At 35.2% G+C, this 21,449-nt stretch overlaps 2 protein-coding genes, 1 long non-coding RNA gene and 1 other non-coding gene across 9 annotated transcripts; 2 read left to right on the top strand and 2 right to left on the bottom strand.

Moving 5' to 3' along the window:
• Nucleotides 1-654: 654 nt before the first annotated feature.
• LOC133704501 (uncharacterized) lies at nt 655-4,736 on the bottom strand. Of its 3 annotated transcripts, none has more exons than XM_062129336.1 (6): nt 4,140-4,734; nt 3,011-3,139; nt 2,814-2,934; nt 2,618-2,699; nt 1,235-1,388; nt 655-1,107 (listed from the first exon to the last, which is right to left on the bottom strand). In XM_062129336.1, exons 1-6 carry the CDS (start codon nt 4,407-4,409, stop codon nt 1,006-1,008), a joined length of 858 nt encoding a protein of 285 aa, XP_061985320.1. In that variant the 5' UTR covers nt 4,410-4,734; the 3' UTR covers nt 655-1,005. The 3 variants fall into 3 exon arrangements, with proteins under 3 accessions (XP_061985320.1, XP_061985319.1, XP_061985318.1); XM_062129335.1 differs by having other exon boundaries at nt 655-1,137; nt 4,140-4,730; XM_062129334.1 differs by having other exon boundaries at nt 655-1,388; nt 4,140-4,736.
• Nucleotides 4,737-5,281: 545 nt separating this feature from the next.
• On the top strand, nt 5,282-6,755 carry LOC133705361 (uncharacterized). Its single transcript, XR_009844251.1, has 3 exons — nt 5,282-5,632; nt 5,905-5,977; nt 6,108-6,755. It is a non-coding gene; the product is annotated as an uncharacterized LOC133705361 (long non-coding RNA).
• Nucleotides 6,294-12,166, bottom strand: LOC133705359 (serine/threonine-protein kinase ppk15). 4 transcript variants are annotated; one of them, XM_062130502.1, is made up of 8 exons: nt 11,610-12,166; nt 9,618-10,470; nt 9,251-9,331; nt 8,933-9,212; nt 8,650-8,757; nt 8,194-8,472; nt 7,915-8,058; nt 6,294-6,753 (listed from the first exon to the last, which is right to left on the bottom strand). In XM_062130502.1, exons 1-8 carry the CDS (start codon nt 11,932-11,934, stop codon nt 6,580-6,582), a joined length of 2,244 nt encoding a protein of 747 aa, XP_061986486.1. In that variant the 5' UTR covers nt 11,935-12,166; the 3' UTR covers nt 6,294-6,579. The 4 variants fall into 4 exon arrangements, with proteins under 4 accessions (XP_061986486.1, XP_061986483.1, XP_061986485.1 ...); XM_062130500.1 differs by lacking the exon at nt 9,251-9,331 and adding an exon at nt 6,862-6,917 and having other exon boundaries at nt 6,629-6,753; XM_062130499.1 differs by lacking the exon at nt 9,251-9,331 and having other exon boundaries at nt 11,610-12,165.
• LOC133706095 (U6 spliceosomal RNA) lies at nt 11,201-11,308 on the top strand. The gene has a single exon (XR_009844440.1). It is a non-coding gene; the product is annotated as a U6 spliceosomal RNA (small nuclear RNA).
• Nucleotides 12,167-21,449: the final 9,283 nt, after the last annotated feature.

The following is a 21,449-nucleotide window of genomic DNA, read 5'->3' as shown; positions in this document are numbered from 1 at the left end:
TTATTATATGAAAGCTAAGTCATCGACCAGGCAAAGTCGCCGCCGCCCATGTGCCCATGCAGGGTCTTCCTTCTATGCTGCGTTACTGCACTGCCAGACAATTTCTAGTGGTACACAAGATCACTCTATCAAACCTGGCAAAGGGAATATGGCACAAGTTCATATTGATATCCCATTAAAGAATTGTTGGGAAATTTACCTTCTTAGGACTGCTGGAGAGTACTAGGCAAATTTTAGGCAAGAAATTCTTCTACCAAATTAGCCCCCGTAAGAACTACGTAAACCAGGTCCACAAGATCCAAAACGAAGGAGCAGGAGGGGATAGCTATGCTTCTTGACGGTCTGAAAGGGTTGATCCACGGCCAGTAGGGTAGAAAAATGGAAGCATCTCGGCACCGAAAAAAAAAGACCAGTACAAAATAGCATTATCTGCTTAATTAGTTTGGTCAGTGCAGTTAATGTGCAGACGTCAAACAAGACCGGTCTTTCTTCTCTTTTGATATTTTTCATTCCAGGAAAATGTCCAGCAATTTAATTTCTCCGAAGCTCATCATAACTATCCTCCTATTATTAATTAAAAGCACAAATCCACGTGACATGGAACATTCAAGCAATAAACACTCCTTATAAACCAGCCACACTGCCCACTGAGACTACCGAGTAAACTAACAACCTTTGTTAACGAGGAGCAGATATACAGAAGTCTAAAAGATACATAAATAATCAAGCAGACTGCAAGGTGCAAACATATAAACACAGTTACAACAAGAATCGGAGTATAAACAAATCTACAGACATAAATATTGTACCTATTTGACCAATAAAAGCAGCAGATAAATCCTTTTTCTGAAGCTGTGTTACTTCAGCTTTCATCAATGCCTCTGCAGGAGAAATTAATGCTATACAAAATCCATCGCTCCTACAATAAGTTGCTGCCTTTGAATGAAGTAACTGTGGATGGTACAAAGGAGGGCTGCTTCCAGTTGCAGATGATCTTTTATCCTGCTACGTCCAACCAGAAGCAGGGATTCCCTGCTTCTGAAACCATTCAAGCATGTGGAATCTTTCAGAGAGTACAGGTCTCACATCGTTCTGCTGAGAGAGGTGCTTGAGGAGTGGAAGAAGCACATTCAGAAGCTGAACAGCCCATAAATATGGATAGAGAGGTGGTTGAGTAAATGAACAAACAAGATTGGGGAATAATTATGAATTTAAGTGATTTAGATATTCCTACCTGTGTATCATGTGGTTGTCCTGCAGAAAATGGAACGCATGGAATTCCATTCAGTGGTTGCAACAAGAAACTGAATGGATTGTTGTCAACAATAACAATCCGGCATGGATCATTTGATATGCAGGAGAGATCTTTCACATGCTCCTGATACTCCCTGTTCAGTGGTCACATACAGCATGAAGGGTTTTCAAAACTAAAAAATGAATCTTAAGCGTAAGGATACAAGAGAAGTTAATTCCTTCATTTAGAAATAAATCAACTATACAAAGTATCTGCATTTGCTTAACTTAATCACAGAAGCATACTGTGTCATTATCAGGAATTGACATCTTTATCATCAAAATTTCACATCCACTCAAAACTAGAAAGATGAGTTTGAAGCACTAAAAGTGAGTGGCATAAAGCACTCATGAAGAATTGGAACACATTATTAAAACCAAGCAAATCCATTGCAGTTAATAAATAAATACAGTCATTATGGTGGGGGTGGGGGTGGTTTAAATATTAAATATGAAATCATTAGCATCATTACACAGGCAATTATCGGGAGCATAAACAATCTAGTTTCTGTAATAAGAAAAACGAACTAAACTCAAAATTCAACATAGTGATAGCCCCAGTCTAATCAAGATTGTCTAGAATATGTGTCTTCTGAAGCGAGCATGAACTTAATTTCTATAGAATATGTAAAACCTTGTTTTGAACGTTGAGAAAAATTCCAGCATTAAATATGTAACTCTTTAGCTTGCGTGAGGTAAATGATATTTAATCTTGTAAGAAATTTTCAAGAATTACCTTTACCATGTATAACTCTTATTCACAGACAGATACATCAAATGATTGCATAGAATTCACTTAACATGAAATCATAGTAACTTAAGTCGACCTGCTAAATGTAAAATCTGCACGATCATACCTAATTCATTTCATAATATCAGTTTTTTCTGTAAAGTACAGAGACCATTAATTCACACCATATATTGTTACTCTAGCATAATAAGCATCCAGAAAAAAACATATAGAGAAACTCTAATATCCAAGACTGTCAGAAAAAAGATTTCTTCCAAAATATTATAAGAGTTTTAACTGTTTCCAATAAAATCACTTAAGCAATGTGTGATGGTCATAACTTATGTCCAATTCAAAAGATGTGCGCATACTTCATGGTAGAAAATTGTTAACTGGTGGATGCTTGTGTATTCGGCAAACTAAAAGGACAAGAACACAAGTTCCACTTGTCCTTTTGAGAAGCCTTTTTATCTAGAGAAGTAAATATCCTAAATTTCAAATAACTAGTGTGCTATCAGCAGTTACAAACTCAAGGAAGGAAAGACATAATGTAAGAAAGACCAGAAAAATATGAACACAACAACTCGTGCTTACGTGCTAGTTGTTGAAGGCCGATAAAGACGTAAACTAAATCGATTTTCTGTATCTATTCTGTCAACAAGTGGTCTGGCATAACCTGCAAATATTGTTGTATTTCGAACTCGATAAGAAAATAATAATAAAGGTGGAAGAGATAATAGCAGATACAGTAAGTATAGCAGCCAGATGTATGGTGAAGTAAATATCAGACCTTCAAGGCCAGCTGTAAATAGCACAAGCTCTGCAAATTCACTGAGTTGTTTTAGGAATTCATCCAACCCTGGACGCTCAAATACCGTAACATAATTGATCTTAAGTTTCCCTTCGCATTCCTTCAAATCCCAACATACTCAAGTCAAAATAGTCTAACTTAAATAATTTTACTTAAAATGACTTGCATATAATAACCTTGTCTGAAGATACACATTCCAGCTCAAACCACTTCAATCCAGCTTCCATTGCTTGATTGCGCAGAAGCGCTGGCAAACTAGATGTCTCATAAGCACATACTAGAGTTTCATCCAAGTCAAGAACCACCTGCAGTGCATATTCTGGAGTCAATGTCATGTTGAATTACTGTTTTTAAAGAAGCAGCACGAGAGAAGATAGAGAAAAACCCTGCTAAACACCTTTCGCACAATGATTTTACAGATTATAAAGTTAAATACCCAAGACCAACAACATATATCAATGCATAACCTCAGAATTTTAAACCCTCTCGGCACATTACCATACAAAAAATCAATAGTGGGATTTTACAGCAGTAATTAACTAACTCACGCACCGAGTGACAAAATCAAAGCTTGGAACCCAAAAAAAATTCCTTTTATAACTTCAAATGTTCAAGATTTAATGGAAGATGTAAGAAAACCATAAATAAATATCAGAAACATAACCTACATAAAATATCCAAAATACAAGAAAGCTTAAGAGTATTACGAGCACGAAAACATATCATTTACAATGGGAAAACATAAGACACGAAAATAATCTAAAACATCTTTAAAGCGCACTTTTTCCAGGGGAATTTATTAAATTCCTGATGTATCAGGTTGATGTATTGGGTCCCGAGGAGGGGACTTGGTCTCGGTTAGCATGTAAGCTGACCTGAAGATATCCCTTATCATTGAATAAAAACAAGAAAGCACACTTTATTATCACATAGAAATTTTTTTAAAAAAAAATTATAGATTTAGCTCGTAAATATGATTTCTCAAATTGTTGAGTCCACACCAACGTGCAACACTCCTCTAAATAGTACTAGTAATAGTTCATGAAAGCTAAAACTAGAATTTCCCAATCTATTACTATTGACTACTAATTCTAGTAACTAACATCTTAATTTGGCCTTAACTCTCCATATCTATCTACGTCATAAAATACATAACCTGGCAAACACAAAAATCATAAACCTCTTGAAAAAATAACTCATCCTTTTATTATTATTATTATTATTATTATTATGGGCATAAATCAGAACACATACAGAACCTTCTTTGAGAGCAACTATCATAACCAGAGAAAATCGATATCATACGGTGAGTTTCTGGATAGGCTCGTTGGCGGAAATGGCGTCGGTGCCGGCGGGGATCTCGACTGTTGCGGGAGGAGGATCGGTGGTCTCAGGCAACTCGCCAAGAGGCAAGGGCTTGAAAGTATGAGAAGGAGTAGAGAGAGATTGAGGTCCAACGGCTCTAAGGATCTGCAAAAAGATCTGGAAGAAGAAAGCAAGCCAGTTCCACAGTGCCCTCCATAATTGAATTGACCGTGGTGAGTAAACCACCTCGGGATGAGACAGCTCAGCCATATAGTATGATCAAGAACTGGTTCGATGGCGGTGATGGTTTATAACTTATCAAGAGAGAGAGAGCGAGCCAGTGAGATTGTTTTCTTCAAAAAAAAAAACTTGATTTGCTGAGTGTTATGTTTGTTTTATTATAAAATTCCGTGCTTTTAGGGCGGGCGACGGTGAAGAGGAGAGATGACGTGGCTGTTGTGGTCATCGAGGTGAGTGTGTGATTATTCTTCGATTTGATCAAAGTATAGAAAGAGGAAGGATGTGAATCACATCACAACTAAATCGGTGAATTTTCAAACATGCATTTGGTGCCCCCTCTTACTTCCGTGTTGATTTGAAATCGTTGTAAGATTCTGAGCTTTTATTCCTAATAAAGAAAAGTAAATTCGGTGCGTGACATGGACATGACTTTTTTTGTTTTCCACTATTTCATTTCTTTTTTAAAATCAATCAAGATATATATATAAAAAAAAACACCAAGAAAATAGATGCAGTAAGAATGCCAAATTTAAAATTATCGAGGATAAAAGGGGAAAAAAAAAGTCAGAATGAAAAAAAGAAGGGAAGAATACACAAAAGACAAAAGGGGATAGTTTTTTTAACAATTAATAATTAAAATAATATCAATTTGCTTCTAGATTCGTGAGTCCGGTCAGAAAAGAAAAAAAGAGCATGCCCGCATTATCATTTTAGATTTATGTGGAATGGATATGCGGATGATGCAAAAAAGTGGGTCCCGGTAACAGGGGCCCAGAACAACCCAGCCATCACACGTCTCTCACGTGGAATGGATAAGCGGATGATTGCAAAACGTTGACGTGGAATATGATATAATATCGTTAGAAATGTTATTTGGATACAGAGTTAGCACATAACAAATATATATTATCGTGAAATGCAACGTGATTGGTGAGATGGGGTTGCACGCGTAGGCAGTTAGCGTGTGTGTACCAAAATAGAGAGAATTTGAGAAAAGGAAAGAGAGAGAGAGAGAGGAGTTTTTTTTATTATTACTACTACCAGCAGCTGCTGCTTCTGCTGCTGCTGCTGATCATGCTTAAAATTAGGGCCAGATTGGGTGAACTCACGCCTACCCAAAACCAGATACAATCCACTTTTCTTTTTTAGCTGTGGATTGAGCAACCTCAGCTGGGATCTGATCAACTGCGGTGGCTAAATTGCTGGCGATGGCAGCCTATCCTATGTCTTCGAAGGATAGACACTGGACAGTGGTATAGCTGAAACTTTATAATTTAAGATTTCAATACCCTTTTAATATATATTTGATACTGCAGCAGTACATGTGAATAAAAATTGGTATGCTTCACGAAGAAGTTGATCTTTCTTCGGGTAGTGGATATGAAAATTTGGTTTTACCCCTTTCATGCAAGCTTCATTTCTGAGAAATTGCTGAACTTGTACACGTGTTTTCTTGTTCTGTTGTTTCATAATTTCTAATTCAGTCCCAATGCGTGTTGATTAAGTTATTCAACTTCTTGGCCAGATTGGATGATCAATCAAGATTTGGTTAGGTAGGAGTGCTTACGACATCTTGCAATCCTTCCAAACACTACAAGGTATCCATGACTTCAACTCCAAATAGTTTTGATGCCTGCAGGGAAAGACAAGCGATCAGGTCTAGGATTTTCCTTTTCTGTAGGAAAAATACACTAATCACTTGCCATTAATTTCTATGTTGACACCCAGATAACAACAACAGCTTCTTGGATTCTTGTTCGTAATTTCATGCTGTTTGTCACTGGTTATAAATCCACAAACAGCCCACCTTCCTGTACTCGATGCAGCCCGCATCGACTTTTGCCTGTGTTCGGGACTGGAATATAGTGGATTTATGTGGCGTATTGAAGGCGCTATGCATTCATTGACGACAAGTATCCAAATCATTGTGTTGGTGATTTTATTACTGTCCTTCTGTTCCCAATCAAATGATACTTACAAAGCCCCACCAAGTGAAGGAAGAAAAGAAAATGCAAGAAAACTTCCTGTACAAAATAAATATGAGTTCAACAAAAAAAAGAATGCGTGTATATATCTGATGTGGTTGCATATACTGAACCAAAACTGGTACTGGAAGCATGCACTCCAGAGACAAGAAAGAGACACAAATACATAGCCACGAGTATTGACTCCTGATCCACAACTTCAGTCAGAATCGGACTCAGTATGAATGTGAAAGCCATGGGTGCTCTAGGGCCTCCCTTGCAGTTGGACGCCTCAGGGGGTTGAGCTCAAGCAAGTCTCTCACGAAATCAATGAACCCAACGTCGGAAACTTGTAGATGATGTTCCAGTGAGGATTCCTCAGGAATAAGGTATTCTACTTGATTTGTCTCCTGGTCATTGCAAGCCAGGTATGAGTAAATTGGGGCTGGTGAAATCAGTCATCTACTAGTCATGATTGGTAAATATATTACATAATCCTTGAATACAACAAAACTTACCTAACAAAAAAAAGTCAATGGTTTGATAGCCGGGTTTTGATGGGTCAGGCTCGGGTCTGCGGATCAACCCAAGTTTTTGACCGGGTCAATCAAGTTTTTTTTTTTTCAACCCGAACCAGTTCAAATCCCGAATCAACCAAGTCTTAGATCGACCGCTAAACAAGTCTGAGTTTTGAAACTATAGTGTGCCCACCTTGTTAAACACTCAAAGCATAGATATGGAGTAATACACCTCTTGGTCCTTTCTCAAGATAATGCATAAAAAAACACCTAAGTTGAACTTTATTATAACTAAGGGTGTTCATGGATTTAGTTGGATTAAGTTTGAGTTTAAAATTATACCCAACTCAACTTCTAATATTTTATAAATTGTAAACCCAACCCAACCCATTCATCTCTTCTTTTTTTAACCTAGAGGTTAGATATATCAGGTTAAGCTAATTTTTTTAGTGGTATTACAGACATTCACGGATTGGATTTATATTGCTAATTTTAATGGATTGAGTTTTAATTAGAACCAAGATTTCGGCTCACTAAACTCACTCAAGACTTGTTATAAGTTGTAACAAACAATTTAAGCTTAATATATCAATGAATAAATTGACTAAAATATAAGAACCAATTTAGCTATGATAACCAACAAGGTTGTATTGGATATATGGATTGACCGGATTTCAAAAATCTCGACCTGTAATATCCATTTCTTAGATTTTTTTATCCATTATCATCTATAATATCTGTATTATCTGATTTTGACAAATTGAGTTTGGTGATGAACCAGTTTTTTCTTAACACCCCTAATTGTGACTGTTTTGTGGAACTTTCAGAAAGCACCTTTTCCCTCCTTAACTATCATGTGCCTAGAGCAATGTATTTAAAATGAATAACCACAAATTGATGAATGCAGAGCTTATGAGAATGCAATCTTTCCCTCCCTCCTGAATATTTCTATGCATCTTATGTTCCAAAAACATATTCTGAATGCATAAAGGTAAAAAGTTCAACAGTCTGCTAGTCCTCATCTATTCTCAAACTGAAAGAAATTTGACAAACCTCATTTAAATGATAGAGATCATATTCTTCTGTAAAGTACTTGTGCGTTTCCTGTCCTGTCTCCAGCATCTCTGGATCAATAGGACCCAGCATGCCAATCATGCGCATGAGGATCATTACAACTGCATCATTTGGAAAGAGCACCTGACAACCCAGAGCAAATGATATAGGTTACCAGAAAAAATAATCATTGAATGCTCAAGCCATCCATGGGAAGGAATAACTAACAGCAATATCCACTTTAAGTTTACTGAATGAAGCAAAGCAAAGCAGACATACTTCCCCAGAGCACAGTTCAGCCAAGATGCAGCCAAGAGACCATAAGTCAATCTTTTGGTCATAGGGGAGACCTAGGATGACTTCAGGGGCTCTATAGGAACGAGATTGTACATATAGGCATAAGTTGTCCGACTTAAAGCAACTGCTTCCAAGATCAATAACCTTTATCTCGCATTTCCTATAACTCTTTATAAGAATGTTTTCGGGCTTTAAATCACAGTGAATAATTCCCAAGTCATGCAAGTATTCTAGTGCCTCCAAACACTGACGGGTTATGACCTGTGAGACAAACAACCGATAGCTGACCGTTAATACATATTTCAAACTGTCTGTTGTAGGTCAGTTTATTCGAAGACATTATACTAATTTCTATAACTGTGGACCTGGTAAAAGCAAGAGGTCGCACCAATGAATCAGAAGGAATGCCAATATGGCTCAAGGCTTAACCTAACTAACCTGCAATCTGCTGAGAGTGAAGTAAGCTTCACCACCTGATTCTTGATTAAATTTCTGAAATTCATACAAGTTCGCCTTAAGGAGTTCACAAACAATGAAGAGATGCTCCTGTAAATGTTTATTAATTAGAAAAGGTTAGCAGAGGTTCAAGAAATGACCAGTAATAGGATGGCATAAAATTCTTGTAGCATGCACAAAATAGCATCTATAAAAGGAGAGCAGTTAACGAAACCATGTCAATTTGTTGCAGAAAAATTTAACAATCCATCTTTTTCAGACATACTTGGTGATAGAAGTAGTCATAAAGGCGCAGAATGTGACGTTCATCAGCCGGATCAAGCTTGTTCACTATTTTCAGAAGCTTAATTTCATCTAGACTCTGATCGAAAAAATCTTTGTCATTTTTAATAATCTTCAAGCAAACCTCTATTCCTGTATGAAGATCATGTGCCTGAATGACCTTACTGAAAGCAGCTGAACCTAGGTATTCAGTGACATAATATCTGCCTGCAATGACAGTATTTAGCACAATAGGCAGATCCTTGTTTTCCTCGAATCCAGTCCTGCAGATGGCATAAAAAAATGATTACAGTGTTCTAACCATTTAACCTGCATTGCACAAGCATCAGATCTCCATGAAAACAAAGTACTATCAGCAGGATCAATTCCATGACCACAAGACCTACAATAATAGGAGGGAAAATTCTCTATGGAGGCAAGTCTGTGCCTTCTGGTTAAGAATGGGTGGATAAGTTGCTAGCATTGAGAAACTGGTAGGTATATTTCTCAAGCCATATCAAATCCTACTGATTTAAGACCAGCTGGCTAGGCATTGACACAAAAGGTTGAGCTAATTTGATTATTTCATGCGAGCTCAAACCCAATTTTAAACTATCTTGCTTGTTATCCAAGCAAAATTGGAGGCGCAATGTAAGAAAACAGTATAGTTAATGACTGTCTCCAAGAACCTGTTTTTCCTGTGTATAACTCGCAGATTGAAAACTTCATATTCATCCTCCTGGTTATAGTACATCAAAAGTTCGTTAGCGTTAACATCTTCTCCACCAATAGCAGCTGCAAGCTCATGGGCTTCTCCATTTACTCCTCCACCATCTCCAACTTCAAAGTCATCAATTCCATTTTCTACAATGCCAGAAGTACTTTTAAACCCTTCAATCCAGTCACTTTTGGAACCTTTTATACCATAGTAGTTAGCATTCTTGTTTTCCATATTCACAGGAACTGTATCATCATCAGTAGGGCTTTCCCCAACTTTTAACTGAAAGTCACCTAAATCAGGTCCCTTGGAGCTCGTATAGATACAGTCAACAGAATTCTTGCCATAAATCCCTCCTGTTTCTGTTTCTGTGAAGAATTTGCAATTGTGGGCTGAACTACCGTCCCTATCAATGTCTCCTTCAAGCTGGTTTTTTTTATCAAAATCATGATGATAATTCATAGATTGAGCCTCGTTTTTATTATTCACAGATGTGACATTGTAAAGACACTGCTTATCCAAGTAATCAATGTTTCCTTGTGTTTCACCTTCAGATTTATCATACAAACCCAAGGAATTCTCAAATTGCTTCCCAGTCTCAGATGTCATGACAAACTTATCCTCGCTTGGACAGCCAAAGTAGTCTGGGCCATTGAAGCAGGGACTCATGAAGTGCCCTTCCTCTTTCTCATCATACCAATAAGAGTCATTTTGCATATCAAAATCTGGGTAATCACGTGCTGTGCCAAACTGAGAGAGCCTATCAGATGAAGTTTCTGAATTAGCCTGCGATGTGGAATGAAGTCCATATGGATTTGAGAATTCTGCAGAAATGAAAAGGCATCAGAATGTTCAATTGCCTCACCAGCTAAAATTAATACAACAGCAGCCCACCTACAAGCACAGAGCACAAAAGAATAACCATGGCAAGATACCAGAAACAATGCAGAAATAATTGGAGTATTTTAAAGAGTTTTGTAATTTTGCTAATACAACAAAGGGTATTAGTAATAGTGCAGTGGCTTACTAAGTATCTCGCTTCCATTCTGCATGCAGGCTTCTATAAAATGCATACACCAAAGGATGGTTATGCTATGCAGTGCATTCTCAAACTTGATTCCCAGTGATTAAATGAAGACAGAATCGGTGTCTTGAGTAACATACTGATTTTCATATTCTGCAGATGAAGTGATGATGAACTATTGATGGGGGTGAAAACAGAGAATATATGATTAGAAATGATGAAGATGAGCCAGTGCGTTAATAAGAACAGTAGAATCTGCAATTTTGCTGAAATTGAGTGTCATTTTAGACATATAATATTTCCAAATTTGACAGAAAAACATTTAAGGAAAGTGAAATCTAAGAAAAGGGCGGTTTTGGTGCTCGGAATATATGCTAGCAGAAATGTTACAGGCTATTTTCGAGCTTCAACTGCAATGATGCTCTAGTAAAAGAATCAAATGCATATCAATTTGAAAAAAGCAGCATCTTATACTACCATATATCATCTACTAATCTACCAAAAATAAAATTCCAATCTAACAACATCGCGTGTCCCCTCTGACACAGCTGATTAAATTGGACCAATTCAGAGAAAATAGATTGACCCCTAACCAAAGATGACACAAACAAAACAATAAATTCTTAATCCTAGTTTTTTCCCGATATATTACAAGATAAAAACGAAGAGTATGTGCCTCATCATAAGCAATATAATTGACCAACAGACTCAGGTTGAGCTTTTGAAATTTATATTTATAGCATAACATAAAACACGACTCGAGATTCTGATCTATTGCGCATTTCTTCATCTTCTACAGGATTTTGCCTTCATTTAAGGATTTCTTACATAATTCCTTGATCAAACAAGAGATTATAATTGAAGAAAAACCGACCAACCAAAAATCAAAATTCAATCAAAATCAACCGGAAAAAAATTCCATCTAGCATCAACCAGTACCTGAAGAGTACACTTCACTAGCACTGGTAGAAGACCCCAAGCTAACAAACTCATCGTCCGACGGAGACCCAGAACTCGATCTCAGCCTCTCAACGGCGCCGCCACCTTCTTCCACATCCAGCTGCCGGACACTCGCCGGAACCCTCACGGGTGGCAATATAAACAAGAACTTCTCAAAGTGGAAGGAGCCCAGTTCATTACTTCTCTCGATCATGTCCTCTTTAAGAGCCAACTCTGCGTCCCTTAAACCATTTTTGCGTAGAAAATCCAGCACTGCTTCCACGTCCGGGACTGCTCGTCCTGTTTCTGCTTCTGGTCCCGCCATTAGAGAAAGTCAAAATATCTGAAGCTAAGAAGAAACTCGAGAGCAATGAAAGAGAGGTGCTCGCATGTGAATTAAGTAAATTTGGAGGGTCAAGAGTGGAAAAAAATAAAAACATGTTTTATGCCTTGCATGCCTCTTCTCTTTCTCTCTCTTCTCCGCTTCTTTGTCGCTCCCTGTCTGTTTTGCTGTAAAACTGAAGCTGGGGAGAGGTTGTCATGTCTTTCTTTTACCAACTTTGAAAAGAGGGGTTTTGGGGTTTTTGTAGGTCACGTGTACACGCGGAGAAATCTGGAGCATACACGTGGAGGGTTTGTGATTTTGATTGTTTCTGGGTCTTTGTTGTTTTGGTAGAATGTCAAGATGGTCGTTCAAGGGGACCATTTCATACCTTTTTTTTTTATTTATTTATCTTCGGGAATGTGTGGGTTAATTTTCTTATTTTCTTTTTTCTTTTTTCTTTTTACTTTTTGGTAGGGTGGGGCAATAATTTCATTTTCAGTGTGGGGTGTGATTTGGACATTAATAGAATTTAAATTCTTGGTTTAATGTGATTTCTTCAAGGGTAAATTAAGATAGTAAGTTTTTTTTACCATGATTTCCATTGATCGTCTATGTCGGAGTATATTGTAAAATGATTTCTTTAATCCATGTCTTTTTTTTATTAAGTTGACTTTCTATAATTCTATCTCATAATCATCACTGTATCTTGAGAGCTTTTGAGAGGACTACTTGTCACGGCAGTATTATTTTGTTTGTGGATGTTTATTTAATGGCAATTGAATTTCATGTAATTAATTGGATAATTTCATTTGTTCTAGTACCAATAAAAAATGCATCTTTTTGTTTTTTTATCAATGCACTCGTGAGTGGTTTTTATTTGCCTCTATGTAGTAGCATGTGTTGCGTAGTATCATAGTCCATGGTATTTTTAAAGTGATTTTTACAAATATATATATATATATATATATATATAACATTAACAATTTAAATTATTTAAAAATAGATAAAAAAAATTAATATGATATTTTTTTTAATCTAAAACACATCCAAAAATATTAGTCAGGGATGAGTAAAAAAATCAAAAAACTAATTAAATCAAGAAAATAAAAAAAAATAACTAAAAAAATCAAATTGTGAAAAAAACCGATTAAAATATTTAAAAGATTGACCGGTTTGGTATCGGTTTAATAAGCCTGAAATCACAAAAACTAAACCGAGTCAAACCGAACAAAACAAAGCTGAAAAAACCGAGCCAAATAAAAAAAAAAGATCCAAACCGAAACCAAACCCATTGGAAATTACAAAAAAAATAATATAGTTTTTTATTTTTAAGATAAAATAACATAACCAAAACTGAAACTAAACCGAATCAAAAATAAATTTGGTTGAGTTTTGGTTTTTGTCCTAAAATAATCAAACCGAAAGGGCTGATTATTTGGACTGGTAAAAAATAAGAACTTTGTTTAACTGGAGGATAAAAAATTCTCGAGAAAGCTGGTTTACCTTGAGCACGTGAAGATTCCCAGTATCGGTAACATTGCCCGAATTTACAATCCTTTACATGTGAGAAAATTAAAATGCATGCTTAGCTTTTGTGGCTCTGGCAGAAAAAAGTGTGAAGGTGGATACCAAACGCTTGATTGACTGCATCTTGTCACAGCAAAATCATGATAGCTAGGGCCCTGATTTTTTTTATTTTATTTACGTGGGGTGTCCGGGCCAGCTTGCGCGCACCACGACTATTCCCCACGGCCCACTGGACATCCTGCAAGCCCAGGAGCAGGTTAGGCACCGCGGGGGTGACAGGCGTGCACATAGAGAGTCGAACCCGGGACGGGAACGGAACAAGTCACACGGTTGACCACAACAGCTAGGCACTCAAGTGCTAGGGCCCTGATTTTTAATCCCAGTGGTGGGTTGCTTTTCAAAATCCACAATAATGCTCTTTCTCTTCTCTGACTTTATTCTCTAGAGGGTTTTAAGAAAATAAGCATCGCTAGACCAGAGGTTCTTGCCATGTTCTTGTGTTCCTATTCCATAACTCCCATGAAATAAACCTTGCTTGGAATTTTGTTTTTGTATTAAACGTGTAAATGGATTAATGGACAGCTTCCTCTATATTCCAGAACCCTAAAAATATTCACAATAGTCTCTGCCATCAATTTAAACTATTTTTCTCCTCAAATTCGTCGTGGGATTTTCACAGGTAAGAAGTATTTCCGTCTGATGAGGTCTGACTCGTTAATTATTGGTCAAGCCTGATGTAGGGCCCGTTGATCATTTTACTGGTATGGTATAGCCTCCTGCTTCTCGTGGGGATCATCATGATAAGTAAAATACAACCCACGCCTCGCATCATAATGCTGTTTCTTCATGAATTGTGTGACGCAAAATGGCTTTTCTTTCACTTTCTAGCTTCTTTCCCTTGTGACCATGGAAAGATTGACTCGGCTGCTCTTTTCCTCCTCTCCTTTCCCTTTATTGTCATTATTGTCTTCCTTTTCCTTTTCCTTTTCCTTTTCCTTTTTTTGTGGGGTTGGAAATTTGAACCGGTTGCCCGTTGGGAAAAATTAGCTCTAGTATTTTCACTGCCAGCATTTATATTTATTTGTAAATTCAGTCGATAGGAATATTCAAAGACGAGACCGGACTTGGCAGGGGTGACCGTATAATTTTGATTTTGAAGGGGGCATTTAGTAAAAATGTTTTTTAAAAAAATTGATAAGCACGTGGGTAATTTTTTGAAACTTTTCAAACTTCGGGGAGGTGGCCAGGCAACCATAGCCACCCAAAACCGTCCCTGTGAATATGTAGAGGAATCATGTATATCCGTTGGTAGATGCTCATTTTTTGTACCAATTTTCAAAGTTGGGCATGGAAAAAAACAGGAGTATTCACTGTTTCCAGATTGACCAAAGACTATAATAGGTTATTCGGGGTTTCCGTGTATCCCGCTTTTCATAATTTTTTTAAAAAATTTAATTAAAATAATTTTTTTTGTTATCAGAAAATTATTTTAAAAAAATTATATAGTATCTTATTATATTTTCAAATGACTATATCACATTAAACCATCCCCGAATAATCCCCGCGGCATATATTAGGTTGTGATAGCTACTGATCTTCTGTAGGGGGGGGAAGGAGCAAAACTTCGCAGTATAATGGCTATTGATTAGTCATGCCATATGCCGTGGAGATGGATTGAATAGGATATATACCTACGGTCAGCAAGTGTTTTTATATTTGTCGAGAATAAACCCGGTTTAATAGTAGCCATAATTTTAGGAAGCGTGGACTTGCTGCTTCTCCATTCATGTGAACACACAAGCCTGCCATACGCTACAAATCTCTTCTATTTTTTCAATAAAAGATCCATGGCTGCACCAGGGAAAAAAAAATGGAGATTCGTGAAGAAAGATTGTTATTCAATTCGGACAAGTTATGGGTTTCAAATTATTAGCAAGTAGTTCGGTAATATACATAATAATAATGATTCGGTTGTACCAAGACAAAAAAAAAAAAAAAAGGAGGAGATTCACGAAAAAGAAGAGTTATTAAATTTTAATCAAATCATGGGTTTAAAATTGGTCAGCAAGTAGTTAAATAACACGCGTGATGATAATATATTATAAATTAGATATACAGATATTCTATTATAATCAATCAAACCTAATTCAGTCTAGTCAAATATTGATCAGATTTTTAAGAGAATTGAGGTTTCTACTTTCTAGCATAATTTTGTAGGGTTTTAAATTGTAATAATAGTTTTTTTTATAGTATTTTTTATTTAAAAATAATTTAAAATAATTTTTTTTATTTTTTTAAAATTTATTTTTAATATCAACATATTAAAATGATTTAAAATTAAAAAAATTAAAAACTTTTAAAAATATTTTGAATACAAAAACAAATATAATCTTAATCCCTTGATAATTGCACCCCGACAGATCCGTGATTCAACCTATCTAGTCCCATGAAAAACCATTGCCTCCATCCAATTAGGATGTATTTTTCCTTGAGATCTCAATTAAACAAGTTCTTGGATTTTTGACGCACTGCTGCACAATTAAAAACCTCTTCCTAATTCTCGAAAATTAATAATTTAATTATCACGTACATCTGTTTCTAGTTTTTTTTTTTAAAAAAAAAAAGGGAAAACCGAAGTGAACCTATAACATCGAAGCTTTACGATCTGGCATTACTATTTTGAGCCAAACTCGAAATTTGAGATAAGATGATTGGTAAACGAACACATCTTTTTATCTCTTGAATTTGTTTGGAGTTTTTTTCAACGAGATTTCGAAACCAATACACCGTACCGTGGTGACCCGTGAGTTTGAATTCTAGTCATCTCATACACTCAGGCCTTGGCAGATTTTTGGATCTCACTTGCTGGGTTTGAAAAGCTAAGTGCATATTAGGCCCCACCTTTGATACATGGCCCATCTAACCATGGATCAATTTTTACTTAACAAGTGGGTTCTTACGTGAATCCAAGCAATCCACGCTCTTTTTTTGCTCGAAAGATTTTGAACTGTAAGCCCTGTTCAGTGTCTAGAGCTCCTCTCAAGGATACCATTCTAGCCGACTGCCACATTTTATACGCCCCCAAGGTTCCTTAAAAGTACACCATAAGCTAAAAAAAAAACATGGTATAGGTATATAATAATCCAAGAAAATGGTAGATAGCCAGACGTACAAGACAAAATTGATATATATCTGTTCTAGCTCTTCTCTTAATTTTCTTCATATTTTTTTTTATCAATTTACCTTTAATTTATATTTTTTGGTTTGATATGATGTATTTTCAATTCAAACTAATTTCACTTTAATTGGTATTAAACTCCCCCACTGAACACGTGATTTATAGTGGTGTAATGTATTAAGATGAATTTAATACATTTATTTAAATTTTATCGAGAAGGTTTAAACTTAGGCCATGTTTGTTTCCTGAAATGTAATTTCTGGAAAATCACTTTTTAAATTTTCTTGTGTTTGTTTGCCATAAGAAAAGGTGGTCAACGGAAAATACTTTTCGATCAATGCAAAACACTTTCCGATCAACAGAAAACAATTTCCAGTCAAAGAAAATTTTTACTTGGTTTTCCAGGAAAGTATTTTTTATTTTGGCTATGTTTGTTTTCCGGAAAGTAATTTCTGAGAATCCACTTTCCAAACTTTCATGTGTTTGTTTGTCATTAGAAAAGTTGGTCAACGGAAAACACTTTTCAGTCAAAGAAAAATTTGGCTTTGTTTTCAGGAAAGTGTTTTCCTGGAAAATTTGGGCAGAAAACACTTTTCGGAAGTTGTGAAAAATTTTGAAATGTCATTATTTGCTGATTATATCAAATTTGATTCTCAAACTTTTGATTGCTATATATATTTTGTTTTGAATATTTATTTTTTAATTTCATCTCTTAAAATTTAATTTTTATATTAACTTTGGTCCTTATTTTTATAATTGCTATTTGCTTTTTCCTTATTATTTTTTTTGCCCTCATTCTTTTAATCGTTACTTATTTTATTTGAAATAATTTATGAAATATTAATTATTATTATTTTAATTTCTTCATCTTTTAATTTTTTATTTGATCTTTATTATTTTGATTACTATTTATTTTATCTGAGATAATTTATGAAATTATATTTTTTTCAATTTCATTCTCATTCAACTTTTTAATTTGTAAGATTTGCTCCTTATTATTTTAATAAACTTGAAAAGAAAAACATTAATAAGTTATTTTTCAGCTCATTTTCCATAACATAACCAAACACTAGAAAATATTTTCCAACTTATTTTTCATTACACTACCAAATATCGAAAACTACTTTCCCGGAATTTACTTTAAAAAAAAAAACTATTTTCTAGCAAACAAATGGGGCTAATAAATCAACTAATAAATCAAGAAAGAAAGCACAATTACTATTTAACCATCAAACCAATACCTTCAATTTCTTTTAACTATACGATACGTGTATATAATTTACAAGTAAATGTATAAATGTTTCTTGTCACATTATATTCACTACTAACTTCTCTTATTCTGAAAGAAAAACTCTCAGACCGACGGTACGACACGAGTCCTTCTACGTTGGGCTAGGAATAAGCATTTATGAGCTCGAACTCAGGCATATAAAGTTATAAACCCAAAACAGCCGGAATCCAAGACAAGCCTTCCAAAATCCACCTATCCTGCTCGGTCGTCAAGTTCCTCGAATGACGAGGCTGGGTCATTTATGATACGGGTTATTCAATGGATCCAACCCAACGTCTCTCTTCTTTCCCATTTTCTCGTTTGAGAACACGGTGCAGCAGAAAGTGACCAAGCTCTTTCCCAGAACGAGCACTTCTTTCTGCAAGTAATGTGTTTTAAACATATACTCTATCCGTTCTAGAGAAAGCGAAAATTTGTCAAATGGTAGGACTAATGGAAGAGAAGAACTGGGTCCCCCCACTAGCAGAAAACATACACACAACTTCCTATTTAGGGTAAAATCCAAAGCAATAGGAGGTAATTCACTAAGCCACCCCCACCCACCCTATTTCTGTTCGGCCATGTTTGTTTTCTAGAATTTATTTTCTGGAAAATTACTTTATAAATTTTCCTGTATTTGTTTGCCACTAGAAAAGTTGGTCAAAGAAAAACACTTTCCGGTCAACAAAAAACACTTTCTAGTCAACGGAAACACTTTTCGGTCAACGGAAAACACTTTCCAGTCAAAGAAAAATTTGGTTTGATTTCTAGGAAAGTGTTTTCTCTTTTGACTGTGTTTGTTTTCCGGAAAGTGGTTTCCAGGAAACCACTTTCCAAACTTTTATGTGTTTGTTTGCCATTGGAAAAGTTGGTCAACGAAAAACACTTTCCAGTCAAAGGAAAATTTGGCTTGGTTTTCAGGAAAGTGTTTTCCTGAAAAATTTGGACGGAAAACACTTTCCGGAAGTTGTGAAAAATTTAGAAATGTCATTATTTGCTGATTATATCAAATTTGATCCTCAAATTTTTTATTGCTATATATAATTTGTTTTGAATATTTATTTTTCAATTTCATCTCTTAAAATTTAATTTTTATATTAATTTTGGTCTTTATTTTTATAATTGATATTTTCTTTTTCCTTATCATTTTTTTATTGAAATTTTTTATCTATCAAATTTAGTCCTTATTCTTTTGATTTTTACTTATTTTATTTGAAATAATTTATGAAATGTTAATTATTATTATTTTAATTTCTTCACCTTTTATTTTTTTAATTTTTTAGATTTGATCTCTATTATTTTGATTATTATTTATTTTATTTGAGATAATTTATGAAATTATATATATTTTTTTAATTTCATTCTCATTCAACTTTTTAATTTGTAAGATTTGTTGCTCATTATTTTAATAAACTTGAAAAAATAAAATATTAATAAGTTATTTTCCAGCTCATTTTCCATAATATAATCAAACACTGGAAAGTGTTTTCCAACTTATTCTTCATTACACTATCAAACATTAAAAAATACTTTCTTAGAATTCACTTTCCGGAAATTCACTATTCAAAAGAAACTATTTTCCAAACGGGGCATTCATGTGCACTTTGTTTTCCCTTTCAACGCCTCCATAATTGCCTCTTTACGTGGAAAAGAAAAACTTTATCAACAGTTCAAGGATCACTTCAATGGTCATACGCATCTCCTACTAACGAATAGAGATCGCCACTATAAAAACAGGGACCTTTGATTATATATTGTTGCTCGACTTTAATGATCGTAGCCATTATAAAACATGGCCTTGGTGGAGGCCAAAAGCACTACAGGACATGTGTATACCAAATATGGCAACGAACATACAAGTGGCCGGGAGATGCTTCCACAATTATGTGTACGATGGGGAATATCCGGCGGTTTGCTTCTACTATGGTCTCGACTATGTAAGATGGTTTGATTTGAGTGGCCTCCTAATTCTGGCAAGTGGGGTTTTCCAGTCAGAGCCCTTCGAAATCAATGGTGCTGGGGTCTTGTCTTTGGTCCTCCGTTACCTGCTTACACTCCATCCAGTGAAGAAATTAGTGTCCTGTCAACCACCATAGGAGTTAGTTACATGACGGAGATGAATTGCCTAATTACCTGCCGTCGAGATTTCTATTATACTCGCATGAAATCATAAATACAGGAGGGAGCAGTGTTTCTTGAAAAACTTTTCTATTGTACAAAACTTCTCTTGTTTTGTTATTTTATGCACAAACGGGCATCCATACATGCATTATTCAATCTATTAAAAATGAGATACTAGATAAGTTAATTAAGATCCATACAATTTGAGATCTAATAAACTTAAAATAAAACAATAAAGATTAGTTAATTTTAAAATATTAAAGATTATTAACTATATAGTTAAGTATCAGTTAATTGCCATGTATAAGAAAATGATTGAAGTTAGCAGTCAGTTAGTTTCAAAACATTAATTTGAAGTTATTTTTATCTTTAAAATAAAATAAACAAACTTATACTGTAAAAATCATCACTTCTCATATTTTTTGAAGTTTAATTTAATATATGTTTAATTAAATTGTTTTTATAAAAACCACCTTTCACTCTCTAAAGTTAAACAACTAATTTTTAAAATTCTAACTAAATATTATTTTTGGTATTTTGCTTTGAAACAAAGCAATGAAATCTAGAAAAGTACTAGGGGCCAAACAAACTCTTAGTTAGCATCGGATAGGACGAGACCAAGAGAAAACTCAATTTTCTGTCATAATTATATATATTTGGTCATATTTTTCAAACTAATATAAAATAAAGCCCATGTTTGTAGCTCAGATCGACCATGTAAATCATATAGAATGTGGAGCAAATAACAGGTCATCTCTCCAGGGATTTCAAGTAGGCTTAGGATATGTTTGTTATAACAATTTCTTTGACATCTAAGAAGCCTTGATAGGGGATTCTCTCGTACCAAACACCCTATTAATTGCATGACATGTTCTTGCTCCTTGTATGTGTTTCTACATCAACCGCAATATTTGGCAGATGTGTTTTTATATTTGCAGGGGATTGCTAAATATATCAGGAGTAGTAGCATTGCTGCTTTTTGTATAATATGAAATCTAATGTAAAAATTATTTATAGATTTAAACTTTATGTGAGATGGAAGATTACAGTTCCAAATATATAATTGGAGTTTTATCTCTGCATTAGATCGCGCCAAGACTTCCACTGACTGTTGTCGGCCGGGAGCTTACTATATAGTTTCCACTCGCAACTAACGAAAATTTAACCTGGGCGTACTAGTTTTGTGTTTGGACAGACAGACATACATAAAACGTAGAAAATCATCACAGTTTCGGAGTCTCTCGAAGTTCGTCGCCATACCAAAGCATATCTATCTCCCGATGCTTCATCGAATCACGCCCCGAATTTTTAGATTCCCATCCAAATCCGATCTTAAAAAAGACCCAGAATAAGAAAGAAAGAAAGAGGAAGAGGAAACAAACGTCACCTAAGATCCATGTCCTTAATTAAATAGACCGA

This window comes from Populus nigra, chromosome 10 (assembly GCF_951802175.1).
Source record: "Populus nigra chromosome 10, ddPopNigr1.1, whole genome shotgun sequence".
Taxonomy (NCBI): Eukaryota; Viridiplantae; Streptophyta; class Magnoliopsida; order Malpighiales; family Salicaceae; genus Populus; species Populus nigra.
This window is presented reverse-complemented; position numbering and strand designations above follow the sequence as displayed.

What these genes read in the sequence shown, in the direction of transcription:
- LOC133704501 (XM_062129334.1), bottom strand. Translation starts at nt 4,409, where the DNA reads ATGGCTGAGCTGTCTCATCCCGAGGTGGTTTACTCACCACGGTCAATT. An exon ending in AATGTGTATCTTCAGACAAG is followed by an intron (nt 2,935 to 3,010) that starts GTTATTATATGC and finishes TGGGATTTGAAG; the next exon opens with GAATGCGAAGGGAAACTTAA. An exon ending in CGGCCTTCAACAACTAGCAC is followed by an intron (nt 1,389 to 2,617) that starts GTAAGCACGAGT and finishes ACCACTGAACAG; the next exon opens with GGAGTATCAGGAGCATGTGA.
- LOC133705359 (XM_062130502.1), bottom strand. Translation starts at nt 11,934, where the DNA reads ATGGCGGGACCAGAAGCAGAAACAGGACGAGCAGTCCCGGACGTGGAA. An exon ending in TAGTGAAGTGTACTCTTCAG is followed by an intron (nt 10,471 to 11,609) that starts GTACTGGTTGAT and finishes TCATTTCTGCAG; the next exon opens with AATTCTCAAATCCATATGGA. An exon ending in ATGACTACTTCTATCACCAA is followed by an intron (nt 8,758 to 8,932) that starts GTATGTCTGAAA and finishes AAACATTTACAG; the next exon opens with GAGCATCTCTTCATTGTTTG.